The sequence below is a fragment of the Nipponia nippon genome, unplaced genomic scaffold, assembly GCF_047370975.1.
Source record: "Nipponia nippon isolate SJK-2023a ecotype South Korea unplaced genomic scaffold, ASM4737097v1 scaffold_11, whole genome shotgun sequence".
NCBI lineage: Eukaryota > Metazoa > Chordata > Aves > Pelecaniformes > Threskiornithidae > Nipponia > Nipponia nippon.
Window position 1 is genome coordinate 26,387,417 of NW_028262302.1, and position 20,198 is coordinate 26,407,614.

At 37.3% G+C, this 20,198-nt stretch overlaps 1 protein-coding gene across 8 annotated transcripts in view; it reads right to left on the reverse strand.

Moving 5' to 3' along the window:
• Positions 1 to 20,198, reverse strand: part of ARID4A (AT-rich interaction domain 4A) — a 51,385-nt gene that overhangs the window by 1,788 nt on the left and 29,399 nt on the right. For 2 of the 8 annotated variants that reach the window (XM_087748010.1, XM_087748012.1), the window contains exons 12-24: positions 15,362 to 15,434; positions 12,741 to 12,835; positions 12,490 to 12,587; positions 10,751 to 10,979; positions 8,579 to 8,829; positions 6,551 to 6,748; positions 5,236 to 5,320; positions 4,836 to 5,037; positions 4,565 to 4,627; positions 2,514 to 3,644; positions 2,218 to 2,322; positions 793 to 1,008; positions 419 to 565 (exon numbers count right to left, since the gene is read on the reverse strand). In XM_087748010.1, the coding sequence (XP_087604136.1) occupies positions 419 to 565; positions 793 to 1,008; positions 2,218 to 2,322; positions 2,514 to 3,644; positions 4,565 to 4,627; positions 4,836 to 5,037; positions 5,236 to 5,320; positions 6,551 to 6,748; positions 8,579 to 8,829; positions 10,751 to 10,979; positions 12,490 to 12,587; positions 12,741 to 12,835; positions 15,362 to 15,434 (2,893 nt within the window). The remainder of the gene's footprint in view (positions 1 to 418; positions 566 to 792; positions 1,009 to 2,217; positions 2,323 to 2,513; positions 3,645 to 4,564; positions 4,628 to 4,835; positions 5,038 to 5,235; positions 5,321 to 6,550; positions 6,749 to 8,578; positions 8,830 to 10,750; positions 10,980 to 12,489; positions 12,588 to 12,740; positions 12,836 to 15,361; positions 15,435 to 20,198) is intronic. The other 6 variants (XM_087748013.1, XM_087748016.1, XM_087748015.1 and 3 more) reach the window with 3 other exon arrangements.

Sequence of the window (20,198 nt, forward strand, 5' to 3'; positions counted from 1 at the left end):
TTCCTTGGTTATTAGGTTGTTTAAAAGACCTCAAAGAAGTGGCACAGTCACAGAAAACCGATACGGATTTTTTGTCAATTGCTTTAACTGGATGAGTAACCTTACCCTTTCTGCATCACAGACCAACTGAAAAGATAAATCAGATGAATCATTACGCTGACTGAAAACTCAGACTGAGCTCGCACTCGGAAGTCCAAGTTTCTAATACACAATTATAAAGCAGTCAGTGAATGCACTTGTTGGGTTCAAGTTCTGAAAAGCCACAAATATTCTTTCTAAATATGTATACATACGAACAGATGAGAACACTTTTTTTTTCTTCTAAAAATACTATCAGTTAAACTCAAGTTACTTTGAGTTATGTATTTTCAAGAAAATTGATTTCTCATGGGAAGCATAAAGCAAATCTGAAAGTTACCTTCTCTGTCTTTCTTTTTTAATCGTTTTCTTCTCCTGTCTATGGTTGCTACTTCAGACTTCAAGGACATGTAGTATTTTCGTATTTCCTGTAGTTTTTCTTGTAAGAAGGAGATCCTTTCAGTGCTGCTCATATTGTCTAGTTCATCTTAAAAGTGGGAGGAAAAGAAAAAATAGCTTCATCGAGGTGATTTTAAACAAATGAATGCAATTCTTAAGAGTATACAAGATGCAGCATGAAAGATAACACGCTTCCATAACTACGCCAATAAAAGGCCTGCACCTAAATCAGAATCCCCAAATTTGCACATTTTTCTTTCAGAACAAATTTTCTTGTAAATTCTCTCTGATCAAAGTCACTTAAAGAATTCTTACTGAGCTGAAAACTCCATTTGTATACTCTAGGCGAAGCATTCTGGTGGTGGTGTTTCTCTCTGTGTTTATCCTTCTCTCCATCTTTGATGTGAGGCGAAATCACTCTTGCAGGTGATCGGGAAATCTTCTGTGGTTTGGATGCATTTATGTGTTTTACAGGAGTACATTTACTTGAACTGTCCAGGACAGGAAGGTCTTCACTGTCACTACTTTGTCCTGCAGTAAAAGAAATGTGTTTGGACTTCAAAAAAAACCCCCGACTTTTTAAAAATTGTAGTTATAGTCAGAAAAAATGATGAAGAAAAAAACTGTTCCTTCCTCAGAAGATCCCAGAACACAGACAAGGAAAAACCGTCCCAGATTCAATGTATAACCTTATCAGACACAACGTGCGCTGAACTCTCAAGTGTACTGATCGTTAATGCAGAAGTGAAGGGCCTTCAGTTAAAAAGCAATAGTCAAATTTTCTTACAGAAGCAATAAAGAAGCTTATTAAAATAGGAATATTAGAGCACTGATAAGCTACCTTATGTCACATATTTTGGGGTTCCAATATAAAGCAGACCCTAGAATCCCTTTTTTAAAGATTAAAACTCTATTAATATAGGTAGGTAGCACATGATTGTGTATTGTTACCAAACTGCTTTACACATATAAAGGAACAGTTCTGAAACATGACTAAAAGCATAAAAGCTTTAACATGTAACAGAAAATTTTAACCTGATATATGCAAATATTTTAGATTCCCCACAATAATTGCCAAGTTTTACATGAGCATGTTAAGTATGTCTGAATATTGTATGTCAGGTAATTAATATTTTACTTCGGTGTTTAAAAATTATAACAGTGCTGCCACAGGGTCTAAATATATTGACTCATTCAATACAATGATCACCAAAAATGAGCTTCAGAAACACAAAAATCCAGATTTCTATAGCACGTTAAAAATAGTCACATACTTGACATGAACACATACAAGATTTCTTTTGCTGAAAAGTTGTTCTTTAGCATCAAACATGTTTTCTGGACTACATAAACGCACTTCTTCCCATGAGAAACACCTATCGTAAAACTTTAAAGGAGATGCTTCTATTAAGAACAAGCTCCCCTCTCCCAAAATCATAACCAACCCAATATATAAAAATCAGCATAATTGTAAATATTTGGTAAGTGCTAATATACACAGTTATTAAATTTTTTCCTAAAGAAGTAATTAAAAGTAGCCAAGAGATTTCCTAGTAACACTGCTACCCCGCAGCTGGTAAGTTCTCTCCAGTCAACAGCCAATAATAATGATGAATAATAATGAAAAACCCTGACAAGGAAGTCCCATCCAACAGGAATACTGGGTAACAGACCAGTGGGCCCTTAGATGTGTTTATAGCACAGCATAACCTTCCCCCTCTCCCCCCCCCAGGAACGTACCTGTTCCATTCTTTTCATTTTTGGCTGCAGCACTTGTTCGCTTTGGAGTACGCTTTTGTTTTTTTGCCAATGTTCCACTATTGCTATCACTGGGTCTTTTTTGACCTAAATGAGAAGAAGAAAAAGACAAGACACCTCAAATATTTCTGCTACTAACAAGCTGCTCTTATAAGCAACAAAGAAATTTAAAAGCAGAAGACAAAACAAACCGGTCATTTTTAGCAAAGTAACACCAGGCTTAAGACGACTTCAGAAATCATTACAGCAGAGAACGACTTTTCACAGGAAGCACTCACCTTTCTCTCCAATCTCTCTTTCTTGCACGGCTATACTACAATTGCTTGACGTAGTACTGGCTTCAAATCCGTTAGCAGACTCGCTTTCACAGAGACCTTCTTGAGACTCTTCTGCCACGCTGTCGACTTCAATAGTCATGTCGCTTTCACTCTTGATACTGCGGGATTCATCCTGACTAAGAGTAAGAGGTGAAGCCACTGAAAAGCTTGACTGGACGGCAGAGGGTAAGGCAGATGGATTTGGATTTGAAGCATTAGGGTCCGGCTTTTCTGATATTGTGTCCTCACTACTGCTCTTCTCCTTTTCATCCAAGTCATCCAAGTCTACTTCATGGCAGAGCAAAGTTTCAGGACCAATGTGAGGCATGGCATCATCCTCATCTTTTAAGGGAACATTCTCATTTTCTTCAGATGGACGTTCGAAGTTCTCATTCCTCAGCTCTTGACTGTGCTGAACCGATTCTGCCACCAGGGATGGCATTTCCTCATTTTCAGTCCTGAGGGACTCTTCAGCATTCAGCCCTCTACATTCCTCTGCTCCAGTACATTCATTGGTCCTCTCTTCAGATACGATATTTGGCACTTCCATCTCACTCTCTCGTCGATTTCTCTTCTCAGGTGATGCCTGTTCCAAAGTTTTCCTTTTCAAAAGCTTCTTATCTTTTGTAGAAGGCTCTGTTTCACTTTCAGTAGTGCTGGAAATCTCTTTACAGTCCAAGGAAGACATGTCTAACCTTTCAGGTTCTGCAAGAGATTCATTTGCCACCTCTTCTTGGCTTCCTGGTGAAATCTTTGCATTCTCTGAACAGGGATCTTTTGTCTTGCTCCTTCTCCCTTTTCCTTTAGGTGATTTTTCAGCCTCTCTTTTGATTTCTTCTATTTGTTCTGTTTTATTTCCGAAAATCTGAACAATTTGCTCACTTTCTTCAGCTTCCAGTTTCAGTGTTTCTAATGGCTGTACTTGAGTCCTGTCATTTTCTTTCAATGCATGAGGAATCTTTGGGTTTTCTTCATCTAGCTTCTCATCATGTAGTTTTTCACTTTTTTCCAGTTCTGAAGTTTCTGGAGAAAATTCTTCATTCAAATTCTTTTCAGATGATTCATCTGCTTCACTATCAGATGAGCCAGAGTCTGCAAAAAATTTTAAAAAATAAGGAAACAGCACCCTAAATCATCCATTTCAGCACAATTTCTTTTTTCAACCACATAAAACCTTTTTGTCAGTAATCTATGGTATTAACATCAGTTTACAATAGACAATTTCAAACTTAAAAATTCTGCGTTTTTCAACACACTTATTACAGTTCTTATTTTTACTCAAAATGTTTATGAAACTACAATAGTAGTAGTACTTCTACTATTTCCCGAATAAGCCAATATAAACAAATTACAGTTTATAGTAGGGAAAATACTTTCACAGATTCCCACGATCTACCTGGGGGTAACGCCTCCTCCACCTGACATTACAAGAACAAAACCCAAGCCTCCTCCCCTCCACGCACCCCCAAACAGAAAGAAAAAAAAACCCTTCTACACCACAATATGGACATTTCATCGCTAAACTACTGTATGAATCACGCACCATAGACAGAGCAAGCATTGTTGCGTTACCAGAAGATTACTCAGGGACCTGTACTAAAAGGAGACAGTGATTTCACTTCAGTTCTTGTTCACAGAGGCTTAGAAATACCAAAAATATTGCTGTCATTTGTATGTAATTAACAACTCTGCTGGATGATGCAGTACTGAGGTTGAGGACTTAATTACCACAATAAAGGCTATCATTATGCCACTAGATTTGGTCCGCTCATGATTAGGACTGAAAGGCTCTGGCTAAAGAATATGGAATGACTTGCACAGTCATTTCCATGCCATAGCTCTTCTATGAGCAAACTGTGCTCCTCAGCAGTGTCAGCTCAACTACTTCCTCAATAAAATTCACAGGGAGAAAAAACAAAACAAAACAAAAAAGTAAAAAATAAAAATCAAACCTCTTTTCAAAAAGGTACTGAAAAAACCTCAAAAGCATACACAGGACTGAGATCACTCACCGTTTGATCCTCTATCAGAATCAAACATTCCTGAGCTACGTCTCGTCTGCCTGCGAGGTGTTGCTAAAATCAAAATCGAAAGTATTAATTTTTATAGAGTAAAATCTGCACCAAAAATGTGTTTTGTTGTATTGCTTGAACACTGACTGGTTAAGTAGGACTTTAAAGCTGCTGACAGCACTGTGTTCGCTGAAGTTGTCATATTAATGCACCGCATTACATCACTGTTTACATGCACTTCCATGCCAGACCACGAGTGCACCAGATGTACCTTCCGTTCCATTTGGTAATGGTGAGGAATCTGACAAGTTGTTCCGTGCACTTCTGGCTCCTGATTTACCTTCACTATTAGGTGTTTTGGATAAACTGCAGGTTGTGTTTGATGGAAGAGTAGATTTCAGAGGGGGTCGCCCACGCTTTGATTTTTGTTTCTCTTCATCCTTCTTCTCATCCTTTTCACTGTCGTCTTTATTCTGAGGAGGGGGGAAGAAAAAAGAATTTTTATTAGTATGTTTCCCTGCTGTGATCATCAAACCTCTTCTCCTTTTGCTCTACACTTCTATTGAAAAACTAGACTGTGGACTGAATAACTTTAAAAAACAAAACAAAACAAAAACCCAGCGATAGTAGTAAGTATTGTACCACAAGGAACTTATTGAAATAACCATTACTTTTGTTTTTTTCTTCTGTTTTCTCTTTGGTCCTCCTTTGTCCACAGGCCAGATAATCCGATCGGCTTTCACCCATTCATCGTATCTAGAAGTAAATAACAGCACACTGTTACTACTGCATATAAAGAAGTTTCTTGCAATATGAGACTTAAAAGACTGAATTACAGAAAATGTTTATTAAGGAGAGGTAGGAAAGCAGAGCATATATTTACAAACACATGCAGTATCTGGCATTAGAAAGAAGAATTATATTTCTAACCCATAAAAAAGATTTATGGGATGGGGGAATGGAGGTGAAAACTCCCTGCCTCTTGCTAGCAAAGCACTGGAAGTCAGGGGACTCAGTCAGCTATAAAGCTTGTCAATTATTTCACATGATATACAAAAGTCAGTTTTCACCACACTATGAGTCAACAGTAAAATATACCTTTTTTTTTTTAAAAGGAAAAGTTTTTCAATTATAGGAACAAACTGTATGAGATTCTGAAAAGCACAGATATACTACTAGTGCTCCTCAAAATCTCCAGAGTTATTAATAAGATAAAGGGACACATGTAAGTATTTGGGGGATATCTCCAACACACATAAACTTAGTGTAGCCACATAAAGAAATTTCCTTCGTTTACTTTGAAAAATATGGATTTGGCATGTCTCAAGTTATAGACCAGAAGTGTGGTATTTTAAAAAATTACCAATTTTGTGATATTTTTGTTTATATAGACAATCACAACGCTTTTAGCAATAACAACAAGAAGCCACTCCTACAGCCGTATTGAATATAAAGTGTGGCTGCAAGAAAAGCATTTGATTCATTTTTTTCTCTAATTCTTTGTTGCTTAGCCCTCTCCTACCCTTTCTACATGTAACAACCGTTCTTTATAATCACATTTAACACTGAATACAAGAATAAATCTTGTTGCCAAAATTTCAGTCCTTGATACTCTTAATTGTGGATGTCTTCACCATTACCAGTGACTCCCTTTAAATAAAAGTCTGATGCTGCTAACACTAGCTGACACAATAAATTACAGGGACACTCCTGTGAGGAGTGAGGATTCCTCACTTTAAGCAGGATGGGAACTTGGAAACATACAAGTAAGTACATTCTGAGATTTCAATGCAATAGTGTCATACCACGAACAAAACAACTAACACTGAAAAATGTAACAGAGTCAGATCCTGTTATCTTGTTGATAATTCAATTCAGAGCCAAGTCACTAATTATTTCTCTTTTTTTTTTTCTTAAAAACAAAAATTCTTTTGCAAATAATCCTTTTAACAAACAAAGAAATGAAAGGCAATTTGTTCTCCTCACCTTACATTCCAACCATAGTAATGAACTAAATATAAAACCTCTCCATCATCAATTTCTGTGCTTTTAATACTGGCTTCATAAATTTTCTGAGTCTTTCCACGTCCATATTTTACTTTCACTTTGGTTCCAGTGAGGCAGGGTTCTGCGTCCTCCTCATCCTCTTCACCGTCTGATTCTCCTTTGTTCTCAATTTCCTCCCTGCAGTAAAGTGTATTTGAAATGCCCACTGATTAATGACAATCAAAGTTTTAATATTTAACTGGTGTAGCCAAGCTACTACAAAAGAAAAAGGCTGCAACAAAAATTCTTCTCGTTTTCTGCATCCTGCGCTGCCTCCAAAGCTAGTGCAATATCCAGAAAAATTATATTATATTTTAAACACAATTTATTAGATGTACAACTACTTCAAAGCTTAAAGCTTTTTTATTTAATGAGTATTTTGATAATGCAAAAAGAGGAATAAGTTAACTCAGTGTTTGGCTCCTAAGTAAGACAGGAAGAACTAACTTCAGTTTTTAAAATATACTTGATTTTGACAAACTATGTTAAAAAAAAAAAAAGAAAATTTTCTTCTACAGTTTGCTTAATAGGCTACAGTTTACTACCAGGGCTCAGTAAGTCTCGATCGCCATCACAGCAATCCTCTCATGGATACAAACACCATTCCATTGGAAAAGCAGTTGACTACAACAGTGTTTAACTAAGCTTAGAAGTGTCTACACAGCTCTTATTAGCTATATTTACCTCTTATGAGCTATATCTAACATTTAAACATTCTATTTAAACATATTTTCAAGACTTACAATCTAACCTATTTCTACCTGTACTTCTCCTTTCCCTATTTTTAGGGTGAATTTAGCATACTGTTAAGGTTAAACTACAAAAAAGTCACCAAGAAAGAAAATACTGAAAAAGACTATGGGTTTGCTTTTAATGAAACAGATTTGCTAGCCTTCAGGGAAAGATGAACTATCTTCTTGTGGCAAACAATTAAAAGAAAGACGACAAGCACCATCCGCACCACTTAAAGAGAACTCTTAAGTCATCTGACATACCTCTGCAACCTGCTGCACACCCACACTGAACCTTCATTTGAGGCATTCCTGCATGCTATGGTGCACCACAAGATTTTTTTTTTTCGGACTGCACAGTGACACTTTCTTTAAAATAATTGTGTATTGTTCCCACTCCTCAAAGCTCTTTAGAAGAAAATATGCAATTACCCTATCAGGCTTTATTCAGTATCAACTTGTGTCCACACCACTTAGCCACATGGACAAGAAAAAAAAAGTAGGAAAACCAGCTTAAACAGGTAAGACATTGCCCTTGACCACAGCCAAAGTTAGCTAAGAAGAGGTCTACTCTGGTAATAAATTAGTCACCTGCTCACAATTCATTTGTAACCAGGACTATAAATCCAATTCAGCTTGTCAAGCTTATTTTCTGGATGCTCTTTTCCCTTTGCCCTTCCATCTCTCTCCAACTCCTCCTCTTCAACCTACCTCTAGGTTCATTCAAACTCCCTCTTTCCTCCTCCTTTGCTTTATTAGCTGACCCCCTGCCTGCAATACATCAAGTAACAACAAGAACAAGCAAGCTGTAGATTCACCAGCCATCACTAAACACTTAAGCAAAAGCATGTGAGAAGAAAGGGTCTTTTCTCCATTTATATTTCAGCTGCCCATGAGTCTGCCCAAACAGTTGCTCACTATCCATACGGCACCTGGCATACGTATAGCCTGCTCTCCTTGGTGTCTGTACGTACCAGTGTGATAAAAGACCAACACAACCTTGGCAAGACCTTCAAGAAAATGAAAGTGAAAAATACTGTCTGGCATCTACCAGAAAAAGATGCTTCCATAAAGTACAGTAGACTCTACCCTTTCCTGTCTGGCTGAGTGAATTAGTTTCCCCAACTTCCACATTTTGGAAACTGGTCAGATCTCCAATTCTGTGTATACTCCTGCTTGGAGTATGGCTCAAGCACGACACAGACATACTTGTAAAGTGACACAAGTTAATGTTTACCTCTCCCTCTGCCTCTCTTCCTCTTCATCTGACTCTTTATCAGAATCCTCCTGTTTTTTAATTTTTTTCTCTTTTTGCTTTGGTGTACTTTTTCTCCCTAATGGAGTTTCATTTTCTTTCTTTTCTGCATTCTCAGGTGTTTCCTCTATATCTTTGTTTTCTTTGTTACTGTCTTTTAATTTCTCTTGTGTTTTATCCTCTTCACTGTCTTTTTTAGCAGGGGTTGCATCACGGGCAAGTCTTCGTCGTCCCTAGAACAGAAACAACATCAGTTTAACGACTCCTGTCAGTTGTTCTCTTGTATAGCCTCTCCAAATCTCAGCTGAAAGTGAAATACACTATTCCTACACAGAAGAAAGGCTAGAGACAACACCAAAAAGCAAAATACTCTAAAATCTTAAGATAACAGCTTAAAGTCTTGTTATCGAGGAAAAAAGCAAAATAAAGCCATTCTCCTTGGTTTGGAATAACGAGGATGAGCTTCTGATTAACTTCTGGAGGATGTCAGGACAGTCATTTAGACCTGTAAGGTCTGTTGCCCTGACAGAAAGGGCCAAAATTCCTTGCTCAACTACAGCAACAGCATTAATTAATGTGCTTGTATAGGACTACTGAGAGAAGGCATCTTCCGTTCAGCATCTTCAATCCTTGAAAGCCACCTGTTGATTTCACAGAGCAGAAATTTGTCAGCTTTAGAAAATCCATAAGTATCACATTTTTAAAAGGTACTTTGAGTAGCCAGACAACCGCTGTCCGGGACTATCTGCGACTGGTAACTTGGAGGATCTGGTAACTTGGCGATCTAGTACAGGTTTATCATTTTGCTATTAAAAATCTCTTGTATAGGGTCATTGCTTTCTAATCAGAACATTTAAAATACATTATGAATGCAAGATTAATTATTTGGAGGCCATCCAAAGACAACAGTAATGAAGGCACTATAATAATTAAAATTCACAGTAGTGTAATGGTAAATACTTTGGAAAAATAATCATTCATAAGTAGATAGCTGGTGACTGGATTAATAAAGTAATAAACTGCATAATCAAATAGTATTTAAATATTAACAAATTAACATAGACAATGATAAAAAAGACAAAAAATTCTTCCTTTATCCTCTCACCAGTTTTCTCCAAAAACAAAAAAAAAATGAACAAACTAACAACAAAACTAATGTCATCCCAGTAAGTTCATGAAGGCTGATACAGCTTGGAAAAACCACTTGCAGTTAGATAGAAATATAATATATAATACAAATCTAAACTTATGCTTACAGTATGTCTTTTCATCTATTAGTTTAAAGGCCAGATACTTGCTTGTAAAGCTGGTGTGCAAGCAGTACTTTAATAGAATTACATTTTAGTTGAACAGAATCCTTACAACTGGAACAATTTAAAAAGTAGCAATTCCTTGTCCTTCAGTAATCATGCTCTGTTAAGGAACACAAGATGTCCTTTTCACAGAATTAACAGGAGTGCTACAGAGCACTAAGCCAGTCATACTCCAATACCTTAAAAATATTCTTGTACTCTCCATCAGGTTTAGTATCCACTAGCGGATGGGTCACTGGTCTATCTATGTAACTACTAATACAACCCTCATCTCTACAGCATTCAAAGACAAAGGAAGACAAAACTTAAGTGTTCCTCTACTTTTGTCTACACACTGTAAAACTGCAGTGTGTCTTTTATTAAAAGAAGAGATACTGTGATAAAAACCAGTTCAGAGAAATGGGTCTTCCTTTGATTCTTAAAGCTGCACCAGTCCCTTGATACTCCTGCTTCTTGCCGGAAAGCTCCAGGTACCGTGTGCCTGTAGAAATTCTCACCCACAACCAAGACCGCCCTGCTGAGTTTCACCGTTGTGATGATATACAGCTCTCAGTAGCTCTCAAGCCATCCCTGAATCGAAACATGTCTGACATCCAACACAGCCTGAGCAAATCCCATGGTTCAGAATATGAAGAAATAATCAAAACTGATTCTATTCACAGGTAGAACATAATTAACAGTTAACACCAACTCTGCATTCACAGAACCCTGTCCTACGCTTGTACAAGTACGCCAATTCAAACGTACAATCACTACACAAGGGAAAACTCATTATGTAAACTGTTCACTATACAAAGGGGTTTTGTTAAGCACTAAATAGAAATCAGTTCAAACCACTTACCCTTGGGGATCTTAGTTCTATTTCTTCTTTTTCGCTTTCACTGCTGGAAAAATTTTCTTCTGCTTCTTTTTTAACTTCTGTTGGGGGCATTTTTTGTTCCTCTTTTACACTTTCCTCCATTGGTTCCACGTGTTTCTGTATGTCTTCTACCACTTTTGGTTCATTGTGATGGATGGTCCTAAACTGAATATTTGCAGAACGGCAGTACTCTTCAAAACCATAAAGATACCTATAGATACAAATAAAGTTTCATTTATATTTCAGGTTTTATTTTCTATTTATTGAAGTTCATAAAATGTATTTTCTTGCTCACAGAAAGGCAAGAGAAGCAGTAACTTCGGGGGGGGGGGGGGGAAGAGGAGGGGGGAAACACCAACAAAACACACCAAAACCCAAACTCAAGTAACAAATAAAAAGTCAGAGAAGATTTTGAAATGAAACAATTATGCACACAAGTCAAATGGTGAGAAAGAATACACACAGGTGCTTCCCACAAATTTAACTTCATCCCCATCCAATTAAGAATTCATGACAGTAAAGCCTAAGAACATGTACGCTGTTTAGCAAATGCATGATGACAGCTAAAATCAGCCTTGTATTAGAATATGGGCATACAAACAAGGTACCACACAGTGACAAATTGCCATGCATCAGCTTGTTCTCCGGCAACTGCCTGTGTGCACAATCTAATCCAGTTATAGGTGAGAGAAATATGAACTAGCTTATTCATCAAAGAATAAATACGCATGTTACAACATACTATCATGTGTCCATACAACATCATCATTTCCACTGTAACAGCAACCTAGTACATATTTACCAATTACTCTTTTTAGGATAAATACTCTTCTCTATAAAATACAGACCTTAAATATGTGCCCAGTTCAAATCCCACTGAAGATAGTCTGAATATTTTCATCTTCATCAACATTAACATGAGTTGAGTCATTAGCCATCCCTATTCAATCAGCCAAATTTCCTTAGGTTCGAGTCAAGAGAACCTCATTCTTCCCTTTTACTCAAAAAGCCCAATTGTTTCTCGTCAAACTTCCAGGAGGATAAATAATAAAAATAATTTTTATTTAGAAAACGAGCTTGAAAAGTGTCATTCCTAAAAGGTTTCCATTTCAAAAGTTAAAACACAACTGAAAACCAGGGGTCAGAATAAAAAGATTTATGCATTTTTTCATTACAAGCAGTCATTTTACTACTTAATACTGTCACATCCACCATAGCAATGTACACAGTTATGCCCTAAAGCCATTATTCTACAGATTCCACAAAGATGATATTTAAATATGCAACCAGAAACACGTTTATCAACATTTTTCAAGAAGAAACTGGTATAAAATTCTTCTCACTGCATGCAGCATCTACAGACTGAGGACAGAGTCTTGTTAATCACCACAAATTGCAAAGCTGCATTTGCCGAAGCTTTTTTTATAAATTTCATTGTTGTACTCTGAAATGGCATCATCACATGCTGAAAGTGAATGCTTCTTGATAAGAAAATGAGCAGAATTCTAATGTATTAGAGCACCAGGAACTTACGCAGCCCTGAGCAGTCCCTCCTTTCCTCCACCATTTCAATCCTCAGCACTGGAAAATGCTCAGAACTGCTCGTTAACTGAAGAATGTCAACTACTGTTTCACTAAACTATCAAAAACTGCTTGAATATTGTACATGCTACCAAGAAAAAGGAAACATATTTTCACCATTATACAATACGAGGACTTACTTTCTATAAGCAGTTTTTACATTGTAGGAAGCAGCCGAGTTCAAAATAGGAATGCCAAGGTCCATATAAATTTGCTTCCATACAGCACCACTCTCAATCTTTGGGGGGAAAAAAAAAAAGAAAAAAGAAAAAAAGGAAGTTTTCAGGTTTTGTTAACCAAGAACATTAAGGAATGATATCTAACACAGCCGCAAGCCGCAGCCTTTAAGAATGAATAGACATATTTAGTTCAGGAAGCATCCAACACTTACATTGTCACACCCACCCTGCTGATATACCAGTCTAAAAAGTTTGAAGAGATTAAGGTCCTTGTAGCCCAGAACAGGTGGTTTATTGATAGGAGTACCTAAATAAAACAAAACCAGAAATAAGAAGTTATCACAAAGAACAGCAAACTGCTTCTTCCATTCCTTTAGCACACATTTGATTACTAATATCTTTCTACATTTTAAAATCTGTATTTAATAGTTCTAAGATACGTCACAAGTCCGTAGTTTCCAACCACCAATTAAGGCTTCACCCTCTTTTGAATGCATCGCTTATTTCTGGGTGGTTTATTAGCATACTGGCACCAGCTGCCTGATAACTGTGATTTCTCGACCTCCTTTTCAGATTTGTGCAATAACCCTCATTCAATTGCCTGCATCCCACTGTTCCTCTCTTGAGCAGGGGGGACAGCCAGAATTGCAGCAAGCTCTACAGAACGCCTGACGAATGCTGGAATATAGCAATGTGCGAAGAGATTAACTCAAAACACTGTGGGGTCTGAAAGGAATGGGGAAGAAGAAGGACTGTTGGATTAGAAAAAGATACACAGGCAAATTGTCAGAATGTGAAAAAGCACAAAGCCCTAACAGGACATGAATATTTGGGACAGTTCTGGGGGAAAAAAAAAAAAAAAAAAAAGAACTCAAATCACATGAGCAGCAATGATACAAAGAACAACAATTAATTGCAAAAGGAGAAACCAAAAGTGACCTGGGGCAAGTGGCTGCGTACGTAGACAGTATTCCTCCTAGCAAGGAAAAATATCAAACCTCTTCCCTGCTGCTTCTCATCTTCATGCAATTATATTTGGAAACATGAATATAATTTTATAGGACTTTGGGAATACTGTCATGATTACACGAATCAAAACATGCATACTGAGAGAACAGAATGTAGAACAAATCTCGTGGGAACAGAAATCTTGCTATAAGGACAGAGAAAAAAAACCAAAAAGTAGACAGGCAGGGGGAAAGACCCGGTCCTGAAGAAGTCCTGTACAATGCTCAATCGACATACTAGCTCAAAGAATAGTTTCTGGACTGTGTCTGCAAATTCAGTGCACAAATGCTTTTTTCTTTTGCCTCTGGCATGTCTCTGACATGATCCCTGTTTGGTTTGTAGTCTAAGAGTGCTTAAGAAAGGGAGTGAGGAAGGAGGAAAACAGGAAAGGGGGAAGAATCAGGCTACTAGAAAAGAAAGAAAATTGTGGATTAGTGCAGCAGCATAGGGATTTTTTTTCCCCCAACACAGCCTCTCACTCCCCCAAGGCAGGTTATTCTCCAGAAACGCTCGTTATACACAGGTGGCCTCAGAATTATATTGGATGAGCTCCAGTATACTTTGCTATAATACATGATCAATTTCTAAACCTGTGATAAGCACTGGCAATATCTCATTAACAGGGACGCAGAGCCTCTTTTACAAAGGTAACTTGATTTCTGCCCCCCACCCCCACTTTTAAAACCCAAGGAAAAAAAAAAAAATCAGGGAAATATTTGGATGCTACATGTACTTTACATTTTCCTCTTAGCTCTGGTTATTTCAAATTCAAGTACATAAGCAGTTGCTGTACTATATGCTGCTATGGAAATATCATTCAGGTAACTTTTGTCAAGGAAGAAGAAAGAAAAAAGAAGTAAAAAGGCAGTAGTTGCACTTGTAATCTACCTCCACCAACGTTCTTGCGGGATTAACACGGTATTCAAATTGAAATAGTGAGTTCATGAGTAAAATGAATAAAACAAATATACTCTAAAACATAAAACTCTTTCCAAGCTTAAATATCCTTTAAAAAAAAAGGGGGGGGGGACACGACAACAGGACACAGGGGGTGCAGCCAAGGAACAGAAAACCTTCCATTTTAGTGTCAGTCTCATCACAACTGCAAATGTGAATGGCTTATGCAACAGCAGTTCTCCCAAGTCAGCAGGTACATCCTGCTCTCTATACATAGCGCACGCACTTCCAATATAAGTCTTACACCAGGACTTTAACTATTCCAATTAATAACAGTCTCACCTAATTCTGTAAAGAGGAAAAAAAAATAAAATATGCTATTTTCTTGTTCTAGCTACTGGACAAAGTAAAATCTTTTAAGTTGTCTCTTCAGGTGAGTATCACTGCTACATCTGCGCATGATTAAGACAGCTCTGCAAGGAGACTCGAAGATGGCACACCTCCCATTCTCTGCTGGTTGAGTTTCACCATCCATGAATAGCCTCCTCAGGTTCCAGCCTGAGATTAACAGCAGCACAGTTCCCAGCCATGGCTGTCACAACAAGAAATCAACCGAGAGCTTATTTAGCAGGGATTGTCAACATAAAAAAGGTTTTGTGAAAGCAAAACAAAAACAAAACACCTCAGGGAGGATTTGGTTTTCCTTTGTGCACTGTGCTTCAAAGTACTGGAAGCAGACCTGCCACATGTGAAAATGGGTAAAAGTGTTTGTCCTTCCACCAGACTAGCCATCATCCTTTTTCACTGACATGATAATATGCTCGTAATGACATTCATTACATTTAAAAGCAATTTTTAAAAGCCATTAAAAAAGTGGACTAAAGATTAAACTAAAAATAAAATAAAATGAAAAAAAATTCAGTGTTACCTCTGTCTTCCATAAACTTGTAAAGCTGTTGGAGGAAGTTGTCCCTCTCTTCAGGATCAAGCTCTTCCTCAGGCTGTGAAAACAAATGCAGTCATAATGAAAACATAAAATATGCAAAGTAACAATTTATTTGTACAAAAGCCTAACAGCAAGAACTAAACCCAAACCACTTCCCATTTGGCCCTGCACCCATATAATGGTGAAATACGCAGAAAACAAAATTTACTCAGGAGACTGGAGTCGGCACCTCAGGAGGAGAAAAAGAAAATGCAGGGAAAGCCTCAATCCATAACAGAAAGAATGTGTGTGACCCTCAAAATGAAAACACTAGTATACTTAACGTATTGTTCTAATACAGAAAAGGTCTGTTATTTACAAGACTGAAGCAGTTCACAGGAACTCTAGGGTTTTTTTGTTTGTTTGTTTGTTTGTTTGTTTGTTTGTTTGTTTGTTTAACTCATCTTCCTTACCCCAACTATAGCTAAGGTTGCAGAATAATTCTTTCTCCAACCATTCCTGTTTTTGATGCTCCAGACACTATTCCTTTTGTGATTAAGCTCCAATGCTCGATTTCAGTTCATATTCGGAAACACTCTTACAGTCACTTCCATAATTCCCTGAACACGTATTTCCATAACTTATTATTATAAATTCCTTAGTTTTACCTTTACAACTTACATCCTCAGAGAGAAACACTTACGAACTTTATGGTAAGCAGACCACAGTATGAAATAAAGATTTTATTTTATTCCGGTGGAAACCATGAAAATAAAGTACATTTATTAGGGGGAGGGAAATAATTTCTACCTATCTATATACACTTCATGGAATTGTGAGATGCTAGCAGAGACCAAGGGGGGGGGTGTGTGTGTGAATCTTTTCCCTGCAATGCTTTACGCATGCCACTTTCTTCCTGCCAGCCTGGCAATCACAGCGATTGCTGGTAAGGCAGTTTGCACAAGGAAGACCGCAGCTGTCTTGAAGGAAAGATGTACAGTACGTGTCAAAAAACCTTATCATTACATTATTAAAAATAACATAAAAGTCACAAGTAGTTCCAGAAGGAAACCAGAATAGCAATTTCAATTTCAGTCATCTCTGCATTCTGTAAACTTTAAGCTTCAAGGCAGGAAGACAGGCAGTGAAATGTAAATGTATATGCTACTGCCTTCTTAACCAGAAAGCAATCTGCCCAGCCTCATAATGAATTTCAGCCCTGCCTGCTCCAGTGAATTCTGAGCTCCAAAGCCCAACAGGGATCACCTACAACCAGGCAGAGACAATATCTGTTTCTTATTTTCCTATTTTTTCTTGGGAAATAATTTGAGGAAATTAAATGAATAATCACAACATTGTACAGCATCGGTTACCATTTGCTCATACTGCATATCGTAGGGGTTATATAAAGAGTTATCTATAGAATTATTATGTTCTTCCAGGTTAACAAATGAATTATTGCTATAGAAACCACAGCTTTTTTCCTCTCCATCTAGATTGCAAACCAACTTCAAGATCGAGAAATTTCTACCATCTACTGTAATGTTTACTGATTAAAGGCAATACGACTCAAACTATGCAAACAAAATACATCTAATAACAGTAAACATTCAGAAATATTTCTGAATAGTTGAATTCAAACCATTTCTTCTATGCGGGCATAATGCCAAACCAGAACTGTAGGTCAGAACAGCAGAAATGTAGCTTAGAAACAGCACTCTTGCAGACAGAATGTTAACCATTTCACTGATACCAAGTATGTTCAATTGAAGAAAAGCACAAAGAAAAGATGAAAAGATTTTACATACTCAAAGGACCAGGGCATAAAACCTGACTGCAATATTCATGCACCTATGAGAGACATCCTGAATCCTGTACCTACTTCTCTGTTGACGGTATAGGAACCGAGTTGCTATACCTTGAGAAAGAGAGTCTGAACCATGCCTGAACCATGGTACCGATGCCAGAGCAGACACCAAATCCTTCTGAGAGGTGACTTGAATAAGACCTGAATAACTGTCACCAAGGAACAAATCACGTATCAGCTATTTCAAAGTCCTTTTTTGCTACTGACCAAAATCAGAAAGACCAACCCTTCACAGATATGCTAACTGAAACATTAAGATGCATGGATTTTATAAGAGGTTATTTTTTATCAAGGTTATCTATTGTAACTGGACATAGTGAATTCCCAGGAGCGTCTACTGCTATAAGTTAGAGTTTTATTTTAAATACATCAATCATCACCTAAGCTGCTGTATCAGCAACCTTAAATTTGCATGCGAAGTGAAGAAAATACCTGAGAAATGTTGATGCCACAACCTGCCATCATCATCAGTGAGTGACTGGAGAGCCAAAATTCCCAGCATCTTGTTTCAGCAGGCACTGGGGCGACGCTACTACCCTCCAAAACTCACCCCTCCTATCCAGACACTTATACCCATTTTAGACTGGGCATAAGTAAATTCACAGTGACAACTGTTCAAAATCAGTTTTCTTAGGAGAGTTCTGTCTCTCCATTTCATTTTTTTCCTATACAGATGTTGCAAGAAAGGGAGACTGTAGCTAAGTCCAAGTGAGAGGCAAAACAACATGAAAGTTTTAAGTGGCAGGAGTTCAAAATTGAGACTTTTTTGTTGTTCATCCAACACCCGTAACTAAATGAAACAGGAGAATTTTTTTGTTTCAGGGAAAGAGGCTGAATTTCATTAAAAAAAAAAAAACACCACAAACTCCAATATGCCTTTTTTTTTTTTTTTTTGCTTATAATTAAAAAGTTGAAGTTTTATGGGTTTGAGATTTTCTTCCTCCTTTCTGACTAGCAGGTCACATCAGTTAGAGAATATTGTAAACAGTAAACAATGGAACCAACAACGAAGATAGGTTCTCTGTATAAGGGACATACTCCTTTCCCAGCTCAATTTCTAATTGCCTTCCAAGTAATACTAACAGTGTTCAAGTATTTTGTAAAATTATTTTGAGAATAACAACCAGCAAATAAGCACAATGTAAAACCCACAGAAACTTGTAGAACACTTGTAACTGGCTTTGCTTCATTTGGTTTCAAGCCACTTTATTCACCATGAGTTTTGCCTCTGTCTTTAGCATGATTTTAAACAAGAATATAGCGCTGTTACCCTGACTCATCCTTTACTCTACAGAAAGATGTTAAAGCTTCTGTGGATGCTAACCTGTAGAGCTGAGTGGTGGCACAAAGGATGAAACAGTTGATTTTACAAACCAAAGAATTAATCTCTACTTACAAGCACGTACACCACACACTCAATCAATACAGGGCTCAGGTACCAGGGACAGATCTTTCTTTTATGTTATTAATAGACTGACAATACCATAAACTCCTCTGTTAAATAAATGCAAGCTAAGAGGAAGAACAATGTGTACAGGATTTGGAGTTCAGAAGAGTATATGATCAAGACAAGCTGCCAGAATTAGAGTTAATGTAATTTTGTTGCTTCAGAGTACTTAAATGCGTTTTCATCGCTTGCACATTTGCTTTCTGATGCCACGTTTGAACACTAATTAAGGAAATGAAAAGAATTAAACTGATTGCAACAAGTTAACAGCTTTACACCATGTGGAGATGAGAGTGGCCTTAAAATTGTTCATTTCTACCAACAGGAACCAGGAATTCAACTATCCTCAACAATGACTCACTCTAGAGCTGCGCCTCAGTTTGCAACTTCTTTTCTCCTCTTTGATGAATATTCTGAGAACGCCTGTTAGCCTAAAATTGTGAGCAAGAAAGTCTTTGTGAAGAACATTTGTGCATGGTAGGCCATGCTTCACAGTAGCCAAAACTCCTACAAATGCATGCACGCATGCATGCAAAAGATGATTAGCTAATCAATGTTTAGCTATTTTTTTAAAGGCTATCCTACATATTATGCATCACAGCTGCTTAGGGTTTGTTTTTTTCTTTTAGTATATGTAAATAAACCACTTGTTTCTGGATACCATGCTTCATTAACTTTGAAATGACTGTTTTCCTGTGTTTAATTTTTAGAGTCAGCTTTTTCAATGTTACATTAAAGTGCACATAGGTTGCAACAGAAATGGACAATTCATGTATCGTTTTATGTGGTCTCCCACAGTCACTTAATGAAAAGACTACATGGGAAACAAGAACTACTTTGAAGCAAAATGTAAATATTTTAGTAGATGACTACTGATCATTTGCAGGAATCTTAAGCCTCCTAAAGCACAGCATGGACTTCATATACTCACCCTTCCTTTATTAACTTAGTGCTAATAAAATATATGGTAATGACTTATCGTAAGAACTGAAATCCTTGCTTATTTGCAGAATAGGTACACTGGAGAATGCTTCTGGCATTTTCCCTGCTCAACAATGTAAAGCAACTCTGATCGATGTTTCTTGATGCTGTTGTGATGCAAGAACCCTAAAAAATTCAAATGAATGCACACTATTAAACATACTACAGATGCATCCTTCAGGTGACTGTCAAAATGAAGACTAAGAGGAAATTCCTCTAAGCATACACCTGGAGGTGCTGTAACTCTTCACTGAGAGGCATGAAGACCAGGTAGCTCGAGTTTTTTTCTGAACGTTTTTTGCATGTTTGATTGGGGGGGGGGGACGACGACAAGAAACTGCTATTAACATGACACAGATAAGCTGGAAGAGTCTCTCAAAGATGGCGTTATAACCAATTCTACAGGTAAGACAGAAATCCCTTTTTCCAGCTCTTGATATTATAAAAAGAAACAATTTTGAAACTTGTAAAATTCAAACTCTAAAGAACAAATTCCTTACTTTTACTCTGCTCTTATGTGAATGTATCTATTAAGAACACGTACT